At 44.7% G+C, this 20,204-nt stretch overlaps 1 protein-coding gene across 3 annotated transcripts in view; it reads right to left on the bottom strand.

Moving 5' to 3' along the window:
- Positions 1 to 20,204, bottom strand: part of PDZD2 (PDZ domain containing 2) — a 206,897-nt gene that overhangs the window by 127,754 nt on the left and 58,939 nt on the right. For all 3 annotated transcript variants that reach the window (XM_052775629.1, XM_052775630.1, XM_052775631.1), the window contains exon 2: positions 15,958 to 16,781. In XM_052775629.1, the coding sequence (XP_052631589.1) occupies positions 15,958 to 16,436 (479 nt within the window). In that variant the 5' untranslated portion in view covers positions 16,437 to 16,781. The remainder of the gene's footprint in view (positions 1 to 15,957; positions 16,782 to 20,204) is intronic.

The raw sequence follows: 20,204 nt of genomic DNA, 5'->3' as shown, positions 1-20,204 counted from the left end.
GGGACAAGACCACACATCCCAGAAAGAGCACGAGGGAGATAAGTTAAAGACAAGAGAGTGAAGGGCCAGAGGAGAGGAAGGCTGGTTCCCAGCCCCAGCCATAACCTCGACTGCATGATGATGCTAGGATAGGAGAGCAAGGCCAGCCCCTCTGCTGATGAAGGCTGTCAGGAGCTTGTTGACACTTAAACACACCTCCATGGGGAGTAATGCAAGCTCTGGCATGGAGCGTTTTCAGGGCAGCCAAGGGAACAGAGCGTTTTACTCCTCTGCAAACAGCCAGCAGGATGCTTAGGCATTACTTGCACTGCTAGCACCCCAGCTAGCAGGACTGGCATAGCAGGTAGGGCTACACAAGCTCTCTCTTCAGGGGTTAACTCCCCCCTGGCAAATACACTGCCCATATGTGCCTGCTCACTAGGATTTCCTAACAAAGCAACATTTTTCCCTTCTCTTTAACTACAAAAAGAATGGAAGTTACAGCAGAGGCTGCCCCCTCCAGCAACCTGTGCTCCACCCTGGAGTCATTTTATATTACTCTCCCCAGTGTCCTAAATCAGGGCTGCAGAGATTGTTCCAAATGTGGCTTTCATTTTATGCTAGAATAGCCCCCATTAATGCAATACGCTGTGCTCTGTACCTTATGATATTCAAAGTGGAAGCCCAGATCTTGTTTGCTTTTTAAACATCACCAACCATCCTGCATTTTATCCGTGTGTACTTCACAGCATGTGTCAGAACGTGCCATCCGCTCACCACTTATTAATGTTTCAAGAGTCTTCCTTAAAACATACATGAGATTTAGGGAGGTTTTTGTTCCAGGAGTCTTCTGACCCTTCTGTGCAGTCAGAGAGAGTAGTTTTATTTCACAGACTGGATTTAATATACAGAAACATACTGCATCTGTTTCCAAACATTTTCTTTCTAAAACCATTACAAAAACCAGTGCCAAAATGTGCTCGTTTCTCTTTAAGGAGGAAACCTAATTTGGATTTCTTGATCCAGATCATCTTAACACCCAGGCTCAACTTTGCTTGCTAAAGCAATCTACAGGCTCCAGCTAATACAAATTTAATCTGCAAGGCTTTCTGCTTGGGCTGGACGGGTCCAGCGTGTCTTTGTTATAGGCTCCACACCATATATCAGTAGCATCTGGTACTGATTGCAGATCTCAGGCATCGTGCTTATGGGCTTCATGGGCAGGATCTTTCTTGGATTTCTGATCCATTTTGGATTTTTCACTAGGATATCCCTATATCTCGTTGGATCAGAGATTTATGACTGGTTCTTAGCTTCATGTTAATTTTTTGGAGCTGGGATTTTTTCTTATGGACCAATCTGCGGCAGCTGACTATATGTGAGAACACATCCTGAAGGTCCAGTTCTCCTTTTACATGGTCATAAACGAAGAGTCACCTCTTTAGTTAATTGAGTTACCCTGGCATAATGCTTACACATATGGAAATTAGGAACCACTCCTCTATCCCCTAATATTTGGGATTCACCTCCTTTCCCTTCCATGATTATGTAAAATGCCTGGGAAAAAAGTGAAGTCATTTTATAAGGGGTGAAAAATAATTTGCCTTTTGATTGTACCCAAAGAGAAGGGGTATTATGAACAACAAATGCTCCTCTGGTTTCAGGCTTTCATTTGGTAAGGTCCCAAGCCTTCCTCTCAAGTCAGAAGCAGATTTTGCTATCAATTGAAAGGAAAAAAAAAAAAATCAGGCTCAGTAACTACACAAGAACATTTTGATCAATTGGCACAATCTAAAGGTTAAAAGTTCCAATATGCAGCTGACCTGGGGAAAAATAAGAGCGACGGTAAGTTCAGAATTTAAATATTCAGTCAAGCCATTTCTCCAGGATACAATTTTCAGGCTACTTTGATGAATGCTGTCGAAAGAGTAGGTGGCAAAACGTGACCAAGATGGAAACCCTCAGCCTCACCTCACATTCACTTTTTTGTCCCATTCCCTGCACGAAGTTAGTCCTCCAAAGAGGAGTCTGGGGAGCCCCAGAAACAGAAGTCCCTGGACAACATGAACAGCAGCACAAACCTCCTCCCTGTGTCCATGCCTGAAACTCCCACACCACCCCTGCACATCTCCTATGGGCTCCCTGACTGCCAAACTGGTGGGGACCATAAAACAAGGGTACGTGTGTGAAGTGAGCATGAGAGAGGGTTATGTTTGGGGGCCGGGGTAGGGAGGATGCTCCCAGCATTACCAGGCTGTTCCCACTATGTGGCCATGCAGCCATGAGATGAATTATATGGTTATATTTAATCCTATTTTGCTTTTTCTCACATGCTTATCTTGATACTGATACTGGTTCCTCCTCAGCTCAGTTGCTTCCCAACTGTTTATACTTGCGAGGAAGTTCTCACCAAGTAAGAGTTGTATTGAACAGGAATCCATTTCATCACATTTTCCCCAATAAAGCCCCAAAGTGGCTCCTTTTTCCTCAATAAACACACATGCCACATCCAGAGCTGCCCTGCTAGACTTCTGCACTGTTTCAGTTCTAAAAGATAACCCGATGAGGGTATAATATGCGAAGTTTTATAAACTGGAGCGATTGCTCCAACCAGAAAACTGGCAGCTCCAGCAGGCTTGGCTTTCAACCTTCTCACTTCACAACAAACCTCAAATACCATATCTGGAAATCAAACTTCAGCTGTGTGTTGGCTGGAGCACCACAACAAAAACAAGGTTGGTTTTTTTTTTTCTCAAAGCCTGCACTAGGTGCAGAAAAGGACACTGTTTTGGCTTCAAGGCCTCGGAAAAACAGAATTCAGTTTTTCCATTCTGTCATTATTCTAGCAAAACCTTACAGGTAAATAAGTCTCACGTGTTTACACTGATGCCTCTTGGAGACACTCTGGAAGACTGGATAATGGCTAAATTCATAACCAGGCAGGTATCTCATAAGCTAGGGCTTATTTGTGTTGCTCAAATGGACTTCTGCAGAAACAGGTATTTCAAACAATTTTAGCCCTTATGAAGCTGCTCTGACTTTATAACCCTCCAACAGACAGGCAGGTACCTGGAAAGAAAAGCTCTGCAGTAAAACCCAGCATTTAATAAAGTGCTTTTCCCCCGGAGAACTCAAGCACCTGCAGAAAGTGAGCTGCTGTCATCACCTCCCTGTCACCAGTGCTGTGACTTGTTCGCAGTGGGGGGAAAAGGCTTGACCAGGACCCAACACCCAACACTTCTTAAGTCCACACGTGCTATCCATTAGTCTGTAGGACCCTGACAGGAGTTAGATACATAGCCCTAAGTCACATACAGTTTATGCAAACACAACTTACAAGTAAATGATTTAAAATAGAAGCATGCAGAAGAGAAATGGAACATAAAGCAGGCAACCAGCACAGGCTTGCTGCAGAGAGCAACACTAACTACAAGCAAGTAACAAATGCCACTAATACGTGAAGAAGGCAAAACTTTACATGGAATTTAAACTAGTTCTTTACATTGGGTTCATGCTGGTTTCTTACACCAGCTTATGACTCTGTATATAGCAAGGTATGTAACATTTTTTTATCTAAAGAAGATCTTGACTTGGCTTCACCAAGTCATGCACAATTCCTCTGATGTAGTACATGGCCAGTGGCTCCCAAGTGCGCTGCTGTGCATGTTGAAGATTATATAAAAAGGGAGAATATGCCTCCTCATATTCTTTAATACTATTACTGATACTATCATTAAATGAGATAATATCCTCGAGGCTGGGAAAACTTCAGGGAGTATGGGAGCTGACACCTGGACTCTGGATTGGTTTCCTTGGTTATTAGAGCTGGCTGAACTGTTTTAACAGATAATGATATCTAATTTAATTACATATTAGACAAAACACTTTGATTATTATTCAGCGAGCCAGAATTAATGAATTTCTAAATCCTTTTTCCATCCCAATTTTTTTGTACCCTCTTGTCTTTTACCTCTTTTGTTTTCAAGCTCTTCTGAAATCCAGCTCAAGACAGATGTTTACTTCTCTACTAACCTGCATGATTTTTTTTTTTAATAATGATGCCCTTTAAACTCATTTCCACAGTTCATAATCTGATTCTTGGGTCATCAGAGAAAGCATCTGAGTCACAAAATAATTCTAATAAAGCACTGACATTCTTCCTTTCTCATATACTATTTAAAACAGAGTCCATTTAAAGGCAGAGCCTTGCAGTAAACCCTTGTTTACTTTGAATTCCACACACCAGCCATTAACTTCTGATCCATTTGGCATCCACACACTTTTTTTAACTATTATTATTTCTTTCTCCACAGCATAACTGGTGAATTATTGAAATCCGATTTATTTTAACCACATAGTTCATCCTGATGAAATTGGCTAGTTTACTAAATAATTTTCTGCTCTGCTGTACATACCTCTTACTTTCTGAATGCAGGCAATGATCGAAAAACAGATCAGAAAGGAGACAATTTTGTGTGTTGCTGGGTCAGACACAGAGTGGCGGGAGGAAATCTGGAAGGCAGAGTTTCCCCATTTCCATGGAGGCAAACGGGAAGCAATTCCACCGAAGCCCACGGTGTTATGGTATTGTCAGAGACCTCAGCATAGCTTTGTTTTTCTGTGCAAGAAAGCTGTGCTTCAGACCACTCGTCAGCAAGGCAGGCAGAGAGAGTGCACAGGAGGAGATGAAGTGAAAAACCCTTGTTTCCTGCAGTACCTGCAGCAACACCAGTGTGACATTCCCAGGGCTACCCACGTATGGAGATCCCAGCTCAGGGTGAATCAACCTCCCCACACGCCTACAGCCCCAAACATAGCTCCTTCCAGCCGAAGGCATAGAATAATCCCCAGTGATTAAGCATTAAGCTGTCAGATACCTTGGAGCCAGTGAGATCCTAAACCAAGGTGGTGATGAATATATGGTTCAAACCTGAAGCTATTCATCAGATCCCTGCAGCATGAGAAACAAAACTAAGAATATCTGGTTGCCACTAGTGTCTCCAAAAATTTTTCATAGCAACTTAAAATTTACAAACTCCTTACCATATTTCTGTTAAGACATGGTTTAAGAGAAAGTCATGCCTGGCCAGCAGCAGTAATTAAAAAGCAGTTCTCACCTATTTAACTTGTAAAGCCTACAGAAGACCTGTGTCCTCAGATTTTTTCTTAGAGCTCCTATTACTCAAAAGTAGAGGGCAAATCCTGCTTTCCTACCTAATGCCTGCTGGCTTTGAAGCCAATGCAACTATTGCTCTTTTTATTCACAGGCCCTTGTTTTCAAATAGAGTGCTTTAGGGAATAAATGTTTTACTTGAATTAATTCTTTTTCCTGTTTGGGGAAAAACAAACAAACAGGTTTATTCATTTAGAGAACTTGGCAACTGCAGATTGCCCATTACTTTTTTGGAAGAGATATTTTACAAAGAATGTTAACCCACAAATTCAGTAAACATACGGGATTTGCAAGTTAATCCAATAAGGCCATTATGGTGATGCTCCAGAGGACTAGTCACCATCAGGAGGGGAAAGGAGACTAATTCTAAAAGGATTTCCCTAAAGCCGTTTTCATGTTGGGAAGTCAAGAGCAAATTTCCCTTTTAGTAGTGCTGGGTTGGGGGAAGGGAGGAAGATAATGATAGAGACAACAAAAAAAGAAGTTTGTGCCCATGTAAGCATGTTTCAAATTATACATCTGAGCTTTAAGGAAGACAAACCAGCCTTTACTAATATTTGTCATTTTTTACACTACAGTGACTGAAAATAGGAGATAATATCCCTTAAATACTGTTATTAAAGTCCACAGTGGCCACCTTTCGTTCATACTAATTTTAGCAGCTGTTTATGTGGACAATTAATTTGAAAATTGTGCTGTTAGTAACATCCATCAAACAAGAAATACAGTTAATAAATTTGGGAATACCTGAATTCTTAGGGAAATAAGTGGTAACAAAAACCCCTTCTGTTTCCTAGGTCCTATGGACCACTTAGACTTGGTATTTAGATTTATCCTCCGCACTGAAGTTCCAGCTATCAACATAAACTACAGCACCTGGGAACTTCATTCTCAGAGGACTGACTATTTACAATAGTTTAAATAAGGAGTAGCTGCTGAAAGTCCTTGAAGCTGCACAGATGTAAGAAAGAGTCAGGTCTTCATGAGCAGTTCCCTCTCTGCATTCCGGCATAGGCAAATCTGCCCAAAATGCACAATATATTTCTGTGCTCCTTAAAGCGATTAGCTATTGCACTGAAAAAGCCCAAGAAACAATTACAGTAATTATATTACGTATATACACATCCTAAAAAGCATGTAAAGAAACACTTTTCACTGCTGTCTTATGAATTCTTAGATAAGGCAGGCTAAATTCCCAGTTGACATAACCCAAAAATTGCTTAAAATATTTATAAGACATTGCCCTCTAGAGGAAACTGAGAAAAATCAGTGTTTTAGTAGAACTTTTCTACAGATGAAAATATGAAATGTCATTTTCAGTAGAACAATTAGTGTGTTTGTTAGAAACCATTTTCAGTGAGAATGTCACATACCGGTTTGGCTCCATTTATCATCCGTGAGTTTTCAAGAAGGAATTCCCCAACTCTAGCCCATTTTCCTTATCTCGGCTCTGTGTTCGGATAGATGGTACCACAAAGTTCACTGGTTACCACATGTCCATGTTTTTCTCTTCACTACCGGAAGAAAAATAGCCCAGGCTATGAAAAATTGGCAAGCACTTAGTAATTCTTCAGTTATCACAGCACAAAGAGCTGCTGGTCAACGTGTATCAGGATGAGAAGCAGGACATCACTGACTTGTTTCATTTTGTTACTCTGCTGGCCTGAACCCATTCCAATGATCAAGTAACGGACTAGGAAAACACAGTCAAAATGATTGCTCTATTAATCAGTTCTTTGTTTTGCCATGTTTTTTTTTAGAAGATCATCCAGTTATCTATAATACCTACTGTGGAGAAGGGAAAAAACAGACCTTGCCATCTTTTTAAACAATAGAACAGACTCTTAGGCATCAGCAGAAACAATAATCTCCTTCAGTCACACTTCAACAATTCTGTTGCATTTTGAAAAAGCTTGAATTCATTTTCCACCTACTTCTAGTTTCTCACAGTCTTGTTAAACAGCCTTCAGTCTGGCTGGGCTTCCTACATCTTGGATGCTCTAGGGTGAAGTTTGCTGCTAATAATCACATTTGCCCTACTCTCATCCTGTCTCAGTAGGTACAAGTCTTCCTGAGCTGCCCCAAATCTTCTGGCAGTGCCTGCCAAATTATCTTTTTACTTGTACTGGTCTGTTAAAAGTGTTTCCCTTTGGAGGCCCAGATGATCTTGCTGAGAGTCATACATTTCATACAGAGAAAGCAGCAAGAACGGTGAGTGATGCTGCAGAGCCTGCAATTGATGCACAAGCCCCTCCTGTCTTAGCCTACCTCCGATAGAAAGGAGACAGAAAAGTAAGTTTCAAGGAGCATGTGATACTGCTCGGAGCTGGAGGCAAGTGTCACATCAGATAAGAAAAGCAATGAGTTTTCCACGGGGAAAAAAAGCCCAGCCCCAAAGCCATCCACCACAGCAGCTGTCTCTGGAGTTATATACCTGCCTCTCCGCTGATCACACCTACATTTCTTATATTTATCCTCTCACTTATGTCTGTAGATGGCAGGTTCATGCTGACATGCCGTCTCTCTGAGGCTGATGCTGAGCACAGCCTCTGCCTGTGGAACTGTCTCCTGTTCATCATCTTTCAGCCCTCCCCACTCCTGTCCTTTCCAAGCAAGTCCTGATTCCCAGTGACAGGGGATAAGCGGGTTTTAAGCTGCCGCCACCATTAATGCTTTTAGCTATGGAGGGTCACTGCTCAGTCCTAGTGCATCTTCCAGGACAGCAACCATCACACCCAAAGGTACATGAGGTTGGCAAGAAGATATGATCATCACCTCCTTGCAGAGCAGCCCCGAAACCCTTCTGAGAATGGGAACGCTGCTTGCTTAGCCCAATGCTATGGGAAAAACATTTCAATGGAGAAAGCTGTGCCTCTCCAGGACTCATGGTACATCAGTAAGTACAGGTGGGAAAGGACAACCTGCCATGTATCTCGCTGCAACCCAGTAATCTGGCTCCAGTTGTCTCCTCCTCCTGCAGCAGCCTGGTGCTCCTGTCTCATGGAAATCAGTCTTTAGCCCACAGCCTGCTTTGTGCAAAACTTTGGACTCCCAGAATATGAAGAGAAATTCATATTTACAAGTTAGAAGAGACACTCTGAATGACTGCACATTGCAAATTGGTGTGTAAGGGCACAAGCATTACACAAAGAGCAAGAATAATGGGCACAAAATGTTCCTTGCTCATGTTTTTGAACATCTCTATTTTTAATTATTGATGGCTAAAACATTGTTCTGTGTGAGCAAATGCACTGCTGGAGAGGCTGTGAAATTAACTGCTGCTGGGGCTGAAGGCTTCACCTGCTCCTTGGCTGGGTGGTGGAAAAAAGTGACCTTATTTTACACATTCCAGCAGTTTGCCAATTAGTTAAGTTCTGCTGCATCCCAACTGTGCTTCCAGATGATCTGAGAGCATAGGATGCTTGCTGCGTGCGAGGCTGAAAATCCCACTCTGGATGGAAGAGGGCTCTTGCTGGCACTTTGGCATGAGGGATAAATGATGAGGCACGAGGCTGATTCACCAAACCAGGCTGTTGCCACAGTAGATGAGTGGGGATGGCAGAGCTTCCTCCTAAACAGTGGGCTTGTTCTCTTGTAATTACAGCGCGGTCAGAACAGCAAATTAAATGGAGATGCACAGCCATACATTTGGCAACAAGGTACAGCCTTCCAAGCAGGGCTTTCACAGTTCAATGGAACAAAACAAAAGCACACAAAAAAAGTCCAGGACAACCCACTGTGTAATCTCTGAAGCTTTTACACCTCCTAAGGCAATACCACCAACCTCTGTCCAAGTCTTTTCAAGCCTGATGCAATCAGAAAGAAAAGAAAGTGTGCAGAGCCGGGGCTGGGGAGCATTTGCTGCAGATGACTCTGGGGATGTTGCCTAATTATACATGTATGCCCTCTGGGGATCATGCTTTCTACCAAGAGAGGCCAGCTCTGTTGTTCAGTGGCAACGGTGTGTAGAAGGCATGACAAGCATATTGCTCCCAGAATTTTGGGACAAACATGCAAACACATAGAGGACATGAGCCATTTAAATCAGTGGCAGTCTTTCCATCATCTTTTATGGGTTTTAGATAAAACTGAGCTGAGCGAGAAGATAAATAAGATGCAAAGTTGAGGAGGATGAGGGGTTTGGAAAGCCTGTTCAGGAGACAGTTGTAGCGGTGGGATGCTGCAAATGACCATCGCTACAAGAGAATGGGTTTTGCCCCCGCAGAGGCTGGGCTCAGCACAGGGAGGTTGAGAGGGAAGGCAGGAACCAGAGGGTGCAGAGGGGAAACTGAGAGAACCCATGCTCAGATTAATAAAGCAAAGAGGACAAACAAGCTAAATGATCTCTGCTGAGTCTGGGGATTAGTGACCTTCTGCTTAAGTCTCTGGCTTTTGAGAGAGGATTTGGGATAAAGCTCATTTCTTCAGAGCAATTTATTTCTCAACACGTGTGGCTAAGTCTGCTCATACCTTTCCTGAATATGTAAAAGAAGGGAAGAAACACATCTCTCTCTTAGTTTCTTAGTCCTGTTATATCTTAAGGGGGGAATTAATATCCACTATCAGCATAAAATACAGCAGCCGTGCTTCAGAGGGAGCTCCATGCTCCAGCATACAAGACTTTAGGAGCACAGTGAGAATTCCACTCTGCCTGAGAAGTGTTCGACATCCATAGGCTTCCTCTCATTTTGCACAGGTTGAGCACACATTCACTGTCTCCCCCCCCACAGCAGCTCAACTGGAGGAGAAAACCCTCAGCCAAAATTCCTACGTGCTGCTTATTTTTCATTCTTGGGACTCACACACCAGGCAGCTCGGAGGGCATGTCAGCATACGCTTCCCATCCGTGCCCGTGATAACAAGCCCCAAGTCTCAGCCTCTGTGCCCTGATCCATCACTTAGCAGCATGAAGATTGGTAATATGATATCAAAAAGGAAACTAATTCAACTCCACAATAGGTTGGGGGTATTTTATAGGTCAGTTATGAGAAATCTATTCCCTGAGATTGTATTTGGAGACTGCAGTCTCCAGGACCACTGTGTTTGTTTTTCTCTGTGTACTCAGTGCTGTTAATATTTTAACAAGGAGCTCCCACAGAAATGTTTGCCCCTTGGCCAAGGGCAAAGGGCCAGGATACATTTCCATTTGTTTTCCTATTAAAACAAAAATATTTTCTTATGAACATAACCAGGAGAAGGCCCTACTAACACCAGGCAATGCAGCTGCTTATACTGAGCAGCACTTTGTGTTGGCAGCACTTTTGCTTTAGGAAGGAGGTGAGGAAACACAGTAAAACAGAGCAATCGATCCATGCAACCTGACGTGTCTGGGAGGTGGGGGTGTGGTGAAACAAAGCTTTCTGCGATGACGAGGGATAGGTTTCTTGGGGTCATTCTTCCCTAAGAAAAAGGATGTATAAAGGAGATTGCTCCACCAAGCAGAAAATATATCCACAATAACTTCCAGAGAAACACGAGCCTATCACAGGCACAGAAACCTGAAAACCTCCCCTTCCACCATAACACAGGCATTCATATACCCTAATGCCCAACCCTACTAAAGAATGGATTTGTTACCAAAAACTTAAACCGAAGGCCCCAGCTGATGAGCAGAGGGAGCACAGCCCTTGCTCCCTGTTCCCACAGCATGCCGTCCCGACACACCAGTCGGAGCACCTGGAAGCATTCTGAACACACTGAGTAACACGGTGCTACAAAATCCTGCAGATGCTCAGAGACAACTGCGGCCGCCAGCACAGGGACAAAGTGGCCGTGGCGAGGACTGCCAGCCTCCTGCAGTGGCCATGTGTCACCACAGCGCGGCAGGAAGCAGTGCCCCATGGAAAATGCAAAACCGCAGCACTGCACTTTGATATCAAAGAGTGACCACATTCGGGGGCTATTTCTTCCAAAAAGAAAATCTTTCTATTGCAGGGTCAAAGCAGTTTATGCTAAAAAATCATTCCGTTGAAACTTCTGAGGAAGGGGGAGCTCAATAAAAAGTACCTTGAAAGGTGTGCTCTTCTGAAACCTCAGTTATCAAACCACACTGTCAGATTTTTGAGCAGCTCTACTTAGACGCAGCAAGGTCCCCATTCTCCATTCCCATCCCCTCGGCAGATGTACCGTTCTGCATCTCCTTGCATGCAGGGCTCCCAACAAGGGGGCAAAGAAGAAGAGCACCCTCCTGAAGACCACTGTTCAGAGCACAATTTGACTCCAAATACAGCCAGGGATGGCACATTGGCTTTGCAGCACCAGCAAGGACTGTTTTGATACAGAACCTCAAGATTTCATCCAGCTGAGCCCAGGACTGTTATTGACTGCTGCAGGCAAGCAGCACAAAGTCCTTTGCACATTTTGAGACCTGTAATTTGGTTAGACGTTCAGTATTGTGCTCTGTAATCAGCTGCTGGCACTTACAGAGAAGCAGGACTGTGTTTAGAATGTCCATATATCACACAACTACTAGTAGCATTGATCTGTTAGGAGGACCAGCACGTTGCCTTCATACTTCCAGCTACCCTGGAGCATGTAGATGTGATGTGCAGTCGCAGCAAGCACTCAGGAAAGACCTTGGCTTTGCTGGAAACCCCCAACTTCAGGTAAGGTCAAACCTTCGCCTTCAGTAGTGGCACTTGAAGCTCATTCTCCATTGCACATCTGATTTCTGAAGGTCTTTTTCAGCATCTTTGAAAATAAACTGATTTCCCTGACATTCAGCATGCTGTATCTTGTGCTGGGAGGTAGTCCTAGCAAATCCCCCAGAACACTGGCTGAAGAGGAGAGGCTAAGAAAACGCTGTGCAAAGGTATGGCTGTCAAAACACTTCTCTGTTCATTTTTTGGAAGCGACTCCAGGTTGTGGGTTAAAAAGAAGCCAGCCAGTTCTCTTGACTGTATTCCCACACATGGCCATGTTTGGTCATTTTTGCTGATGAGGAACACGATATTTTGAAGCAGTGGTTGGATTTCCTCAATGACAAAATTATAGTAATATCTCATGTTTATAGAACGCTGTCATCACTTGTAATGTATCTTACTCTGCTTTCTTCAAAAACAGTTTGAATTTGGAAATCTGTTCAGCACTGATTTTAAAGATTAGATGTATATGGTAGTTGTGTCCAAGCACTGCAGCTATGCTTATGAAATTCACAATCAAGTATTTCAAACTGAATGATACTCATGACAAAATAATTCTTTTGCAATCCTCCCAGGACTTGCTCAATGAAGCCCCATTCAGTCATGCTCAAGAAATGAAGGATTCATCTGTCATCTGCAGGAATACTAACAGCCTCCCTCCAGTAAATGAGTAATAGCCCAAAATGAGAAGAGTAGTTCCACAATACATAGGAAGTTGTTGTCTGGGGGAACATAACCCATGTGTTTTGGAGATACAGTTGTATAGATAGAAGCTAAATAAACATGCAGAGTTTTTACTAACCTTTATTCAGTACTCCAATACAGCTCATTTCCCTGCAATTGTGTTTGATAGACACACACAATTTGCTAACTCTGAAGAGAGCAATAATTTTCCCTCAGTCACTAACATCACCAAAAATGCCACCATGTACATCATTCTTCTCTAATGTAATAATACCCTGTTAAGCAAAGAGCTTTGATGATTATATTACTGCATAATGTTTCTCTAAATGAAAAGAAAGAAAAAAAAAAGAAACAAGCTCAGCAATAATCAACCTGTTTCTGCTGTTTACATGGCAATCAGGTGGAATTTAAATAAATAACTTTTCTTTAAAGAAGTCAGATTCACCCTCCCTAGCAGGGAGAGACAGATGAGTGATAACCACAGCCAGCTCCTCCGAGAAGCGGCATGCTGCTTTTCTGCGCTGTGCCTGACCCCATCACCGCTCCAAGACCTGAGGACCTGTAGGCACAGGACCTATAGCAGGCAGGTGCTGAAAGCGCCCAATTTGTCCAGGGCTGCCCAATCTGTTATGGCTCCAGCTGTCTGCCCCTGCATCCTCTAGAGGCTGACCACATCCACAGGACAGCCAGCAGAAGGGACCGTGTGCCCCAACCTCTCCTCTCCTGTTGTCCAGTGTATTGGCTTAGCCCCTTGGAACAGGGAGGGTTTTTGTCGTGGGATGGAGCTGGAGGTGAGGTGACATGAAGCCCAGGGTACGTGAGCACACTTCTGCCAGCCCTGCTGCAGAGGTGGTAACCCCCAGGAAAGTGGCAGAGTTGTGAGACCCTCATGCCATATTCCCCACTGTTACAGAAATAAATCAGGAGATGCCCTAAAACACCAGTGCGGACAACATGCTCACCAGGCAAGATGGGGCAGCCCTGGCACACTTGGCAGGCAAGGAATAAACATGCAAGCAGTGATTTTGCTTGCTCAATCCAGCCTGGTGCTGCAGGAGCTAAGACAGTATTTTAATTTCACTGACCGTGCGCAGGCTGCACTAAGTGCATCACACTGCAAATCACAGCACTCACACCCCTTTGTGCCAATCTGGAAGAGTTTCTCACCCAGCCAGAGAATAATTAGGCAGACAGAAATCAAGCCAGGACTACTGCTCAGTGTCCTGCCCTGCCCCAACACATTGAAGAGCCAAGGAGAAAGGGCTCTGCTACTGCCACCATAGCAGCAATATGGAAATACTCTAGGAAAGCTGCTTCTTTCAAACAGTCTTCCCAGAAGGCAAGCTGACATTGCCTTTCAGCCTGTTCTAAACCTAGACAGAATTATTTCCCTTCTGAGCACACCAATGGAGAAACTTACTGAAGGACTCTCGAAGCATCCTGGAGCAGATCAGATGAACAAGGTGGTAACATGGGGTTGGAGCTACCAGCCAGCTCGCTGAGAGGCAACACCAAGCACTCCAAACTGAGAGCATCCTCAAGGTCCCAAACTGTCATCCATCAACATCACCCTTGTCAAGTAGCAGTTGACAGTAAGTTAGGCAAGGATGCTTTGGATGCTGAAAATAAATCAGGTTTTGACTAAGAGATGTCCTAAATTTTGGCCTAAATTGGATGTAGAATATTCTAAAACAGGATCTTATGAACAACACTGGTCCTGCACCACCAAAACTCTGTCTTGATAATGGCCAGAAAAAAATCTCAACTAAGAAAAATGGAGCACTTGGTTCTCATTAGCAGCAGTCACAGCTTGCTGGTCTAATAACAGAGCTTTCCAAAAGGAACAAGCCCAAAATGAAGCCTTCAGGGATAGGATAAAAAGAACAGATATCCAAACATTTCAGACTCCATTGGGTATTATCTTTCATTTTTCATTAATAATAAGATAACATTATTGCTGGCCACTGCAGGCAGTTCCCTTGGATTTTAGAAACAGTGACATCTGGCAAAGGGGAAACAGCAAACTAACTGCTTTTTGCCACAAAACCTCTCACATTTGGGGGTGCCACTGACTGGTACTGCCACACTACCAATATTTATACAGTCATTGAATTACAGGCTTGAAATTACAGAGGGTGGCTATCACACCTGCAAAATCACAGCCAGGTTGACCTGCCCAGCACCCACAGAATGAAGAATCACTGCTTTTATTCTGCCACATAGCAGAATCGGGAGTGACGGTCAGTCCAAACCGCTGCCGCATTCACTGCCTGTTGGGAGCAAAGGCCATGCACTTTGCAGGATTATAACTTGCAAGTGTTACCCCCCCCAAGGCCATTGTGGCTTTGCAAGGCCGACAACTAAAAGCAGCAGATAAATAACCAATAAGTCTTCCCATCAATGCTATATTCTCACTTGGCGTATCTGTAAAGATTCAACTCTTTCTTTTTTTTTCAGTACACAGCTTATTTCAGTTAAAACTTGTTATTTGCCCCTGTTGCAAATCTCACTTGCTGAAGCACTTTCTCAGCTGCTTTAAAATGGCATATTATTCCCAAGGCCCATAAAACATGCCGATTACCCAGGCTGCAGATCAACAGTTTCCTTTTAAAGCAGGACCACTTCACTAGTGTTTTGTTTCCAAAACTGTCCATCCCCATGATGAATCCCCTTTGGTAAGAGGGAGAGGATTTCATGCCCTCTGGTACATTGCAACCTCAGGTATGAATGAGCATTTGCATCCTCATCTCTAGCAAAGAAAGGTCTTTCTTTGCCTTTGCAAAGGGAAATGTGAGCAAGTCTGCTGGCCCACAAAGAGCAAAGCTGGGCCAATAACTGATTTTACAGCATGCAGCAGCTGAAATAAAAAAGCAAGAATAATCTATATCATTGTAAGAACTTTCATTTCTGACTTGAACCCTTCAAGGTTTCAAGTTTTCTGGGACAGGAGACGACAGCAAAAGAGAGCAAATGCAATAAAATCAAAGGGAATTTATTAAAATGAAGTTGTTCCAATCTGGAAAACACAAAAATGTCTTGCTTTGAAAAAGTCTCAGACAACATTTAGCTGTCAAAAAAGCTTCCCTCAACTCAAATGATTCAACAAAAATAAGATGCACCTGTAAAAAAATCTTCCAGTGCTGCTGAGTCTGTGTTCATTTTTACTTAAGAAAACAGTCTTATCCAAATGCAGAAGACTTCTGTTTTCGTGGAGACCCTCCAATGCTTATGACATATTATTTTTTGACACAATGACCCCTCAAAATTTTCCAGTGGATGTGCGAGGAGCAGATGTAGGCTAATTATCGATTAGCTTTTGCTAGGTATTTTCTACACACCTTAAGAAGGAACCCAGAAATCTCCCCGGGGGCTGGAGAGCAGAGGTCAAAACCTCTGCCCTCGGACACAAATCAGTACCGGCCACAACCTGCACCACGCACTGTGAGAGGCGGCCGCTGGCGGCTGCTCTTCCACCCTTACCTCGCACCGGTGACATCCACGCCGACCATCAACTGGCCGTTCAGAGAAAGGATCTCATCTTTCAGGCGCACTCTCCCGCACTTCCCGGCTGGGCTGTTTTTCTTCAAGTCTGTCACCCAGATGCACCCGACGTCGAGCACCGGCCCCTTATGCCCCTTCCTCTTCTTCCCTCCCCGACGCTTCTCCCCATAGTCCCCCAGAGCAGGGATGTTCCCAAAGCTCAACCCGAGAACCTCGTTTTTTCGCATCTCCTGGGCCAGGTACACGGTGCAGATCTCCGTATCTGAAGTCCCGCAGCTCCCTGGCTGCAGTTTGCTCTCGTCCACAGAGAAGTTGAGCTGGATGTACTCGCTCAGCTTCTGGACGGCCGAGCGGCAGAGCTGCTGCTCGGTGCCCTCGGCCCCCTCCCGACGGCTGTTCTGCAGCCACTGGCACAGGAGGGGGAGGAAGACCCCTGCGTTGTCCTGCGTGATGGGCATCGCTGTCCCCGTGCATCCCCTCACGGCAGCAGCCCCGGCTCCGATCGGCTCCCCAGACCTCGGCTCCGCCGCCCGCCACGGCCCCCTGCAGCCCCTGGGACCATGCTGGAGTGGGGCCGCAGATCCAAAGCAAGCCCCATCTAATCTCACAGGGACGTTTGGGGGGCTCCAACTGACCAAAAGCAGAGTCAAGGCAGGTTGTTTGGTGTTAACAAGACGCAGCCGGCCCCACGGAAACGTCTGTGGATGAAGCGGTGGGGAGCGTCTGCGGCCGTCTGGCGTCAGGGTCCCCGCTCCGCTGGGAACAACGTCTCCTTCCCACCACGGTCACCACACCGTCTTGTCCTGCAAGGGGGAAACAGCATGGTTAGAAGTGCCAAAAACACTGCAGGCGTCCGAAGGGCCCCAGCCCAGCATTCCGCCCGGGGCAGGAGCCCAAAGCCGGGCTTGCACGGCCGGAGCCGCTCTCCTTCTGCGATTTACCACTTGAGGGCACCAGCCGCTCTTCTCAGCAAGGGAATAAAAGGTCACGATTAGCTCCTGACCTCCCCGGTAAAACGGGGAATTGATGAGCCGTGGGGATGCTCCTGCCACAGCCCCAGGCCTGTCACCGAAGCAAAGGAGACGCTCCAGCCAAACCCACTGCAAGGACCGCTGCAGGGGCACGGCGCGACACGGGTCTCACCACCGGCCGAAGCTGGTCCACGCCACTGCTGAAGGCAGCTCTGCCCTCCTCCGAGCCAGTGTTTTCGGGCTGGGATAGGCTTAATCCGGTCACTTCTCTGACTTAGCTCCCCACCAAGCTGCACAGGCAGCAGCAAACACGAGGGGTGAGGACAGGCAATGGGGGTCTCTTACTGGCAGTGGGGGCTTACAGCAGACTACACCTACCCTGGAGGTAAAGCATCTAAGGGAGGTGGCTACCCAGTTCCCCAGGACAAGAGTTGTGCGCGTGAATTGCCCAGTTTCCTGCAATTCGGAGAGGGAGGCACACAGGCAGCCAGGAGGCAGCAAGAGCTGGGGGTTAGCAAGCAAGAGGGTGAGAAAGGTTTTTTTCCTAGGAGCATTAGGATCTATGAAACAAAGAAAAACCCTGATGTGAGTCAACTCTGGCTGACCGGTTTCTTTCCAGGAGTTACTTTCGAGGAGCAGATGCTGCTCAGTGAGCTGTGCACCAGGAAGGTAGAAGGCGGCAACAGTTTGGAGCTTGCGGCCTGCGCATCTGCTACTGCAGACACGGAGGGAAGGCTTGGATTAGGCAGAAGAGCCTGCAGCAAGAGCCTACGACCCCAGGACCATGAGTATAAAGGGAGACTCTTGCAAAATGCTGCTGCCCAGAAGCTGGATCCAAAGTGTTCTGCCACCTCCCTGGCTGCGTGACGCTACCTAGATGGACAGGAGTGACCCTAAGGAAGCTCAGGCAGGGACAGGGACAACACGTCATGGCCATGAGTGATGCTCCTAGGAGGAGCCTCTTCACCAACGGGGTGATGTTACACCAACAGCTGAACAGGGACGGATGTCGGCTCAGGAAAGGAGGAACTGGCCCGTTGCTTAGTGAGAGGGACTTCTGATTTAGGGTCAGGATAGGAGAAATAGGGGGCAAAACCAGAGGAGAGAATAAAGACAGAAGAAACCTCAGCGCAGGTCTAAAAAGAAGGGGTGATAATACAGTCACAGATTGACCAGAAAATAAGGTTAAATCCTCTGAATATCTTAGATATCTAATGCAACATTGGTGAATATATTGCTTTTAACAGAGAACTTAGGTCTTATTTAATATCTCAGATTTAATTTAAGACAAAAGTGATGGCTTAACTGGCAGAACCGGAACTTGTTGCAGTAAGGCACAGATCTGGAATACTGATATAAAGATGCATAGCTTATATATGGACCAGCACAGAAAAGGAAGCATCTTTTGGTATACCAAGGATGATGCATATACTTGCTCTGAGGTCCAGAACAGAGAGGGAGGAAGAACTGCTAAATTCTCTGGTTAATAATAAAAGGAAAAAAAAAAACTATGGGAGAGGGCACAACAAACCCCAAACCAAGAAGATTAAATGGATCGGGCTACCTGGTAACAACTGACTTAATGGTAATGGGAGAGTACAAGCATGACATATCTGCTAGGAAGGGAAAGCAGCAGGAGACAGAGAGTCCTGGTGTCTTCAGAGCAATATTCTCACATAACTGATAGGTCAAGTAATCAGTAGGCAAGTGTCTCCAGAGAGGGATGTGTTGGGGGTAAGAAGGTGGAAGGAAATTCATGTTACGAGTGCCTGTGAAATGATGAAATCTGCCATACGCAAGGGATTGGGGACAGCAAAACAGAAATGCCTGGCTTCAGTACATTAAAAAAACCTGCTAGGCAAGAATTCATGGAGAAGAGTTTAAAGGAAAAAGAAATCAAGGTGAGCTGTAGTTTCTCAAAGAAACAATATTTTTGCTTAAAAGGCACAGGCACAATAACATCTCAATGCAGAAGAAGGATCAGAAGACTTGGCAGCATCACGAGCTTTTCATTTACCTCAAAGACAAGAAGAAAGAACACTAAGAGGTTATTGAGCAGGAGTTAAAAAAATAGTGTGAACGCAGAGGCAGAAATACTAGAAACATCAGGGCATAAGAATGAAATAAACCTTGCAAAATGTAAAAAAAAGAAATTTGTTATGCTTTATATGTATATTAATACCAAGAAGACAGTCTGGAAAAGTGTTGCTCAGATAAAGAAAGTTATTGAAAAATGACACTGAAAGAGGCAAGGCTGGTTTGATTTTTGCTTTAGTTCTTGTTAAAATTGCCTACTATGCACAGGGGATTAGTACAGTTAACACTACAACACATTGTCACTACAAAGTTGTACTATCCTCTTCTCTGCCTGTTCCAGGGTGAGACCAGTCCTCTGTCCAAGTCAGGTATTTCCAGACTAGCAGTGTGGGACAAACCACCTTTTAAATTCCCTACAAAACCAGCTGAAGCCATCTCAGATACCTCCCTCCTGGTCACCTGTGGGAGCTCAGACAGGTAAGGTGCCAGAAGTCAGGACAAAGGCAAGTGCAGTGCCTGTCTTCAAAGGTAGAAAGAGAAGCAGCAAAAGGATGCTACCTCAGTCAGTCTAGTTTCAATCCTCTGAAAAACTCTAAAACAAACAAAGAAACAGTTTGCACGTATGTGGAAGATAACAAAAATATAAGCAGCAGCAGATACACGAGACAAGAAAAAAAAATATCAAATCAAATTAATTTCTTTTCATAATGGAGAAGTTGTTAAATGTCATTTATCTGGGCTTTATTATAGCTTTTGACACCGTCTCAAACAACTTTCTCATAAATAAACTAGGGAAACATGATTAAATGAGACTACTATAAAGTCATACCCAGGGAGTAGTTATTAATGATACTCTGTGAAAACAGGACACTGTTGAGCAGAGCTCTGCTGGATCTATATAGTCTAGTTCTGCTCAGCACATTCATTAGTGACCTGGACGATGAAAAAGAGCACACTTATTAAAACTGTGGATCACACAAAGCTGGGAGTGACTGCAGACACATTGGAGAACAGGATTAGCATCTAAAATCATCTTGGCAAAAATCAAAAAAACATCATCTAAAAATTAGGATAAAGTTCAGAAAGGACAAGTGCAGAGCACTACAAAAGGAAAATCACACATAGATAGGGTTGTCTAGGTGGCAAATCTTCGGGAAGAGATGCAGGGTTTGTAATGAATCATTCCTGTCAATAAAGTCTGGCTGTTGGGGGGGAAAA

Source organism: Harpia harpyja, chromosome Z (assembly GCF_026419915.1).
Source record: "Harpia harpyja isolate bHarHar1 chromosome Z, bHarHar1 primary haplotype, whole genome shotgun sequence".
NCBI lineage: Eukaryota > Metazoa > Chordata > Aves > Accipitriformes > Accipitridae > Harpia > Harpia harpyja.
The sequence above is the reverse complement of the archived record's forward strand: the minus strand, read 5'-3'. Positions and strand labels throughout refer to the sequence as shown.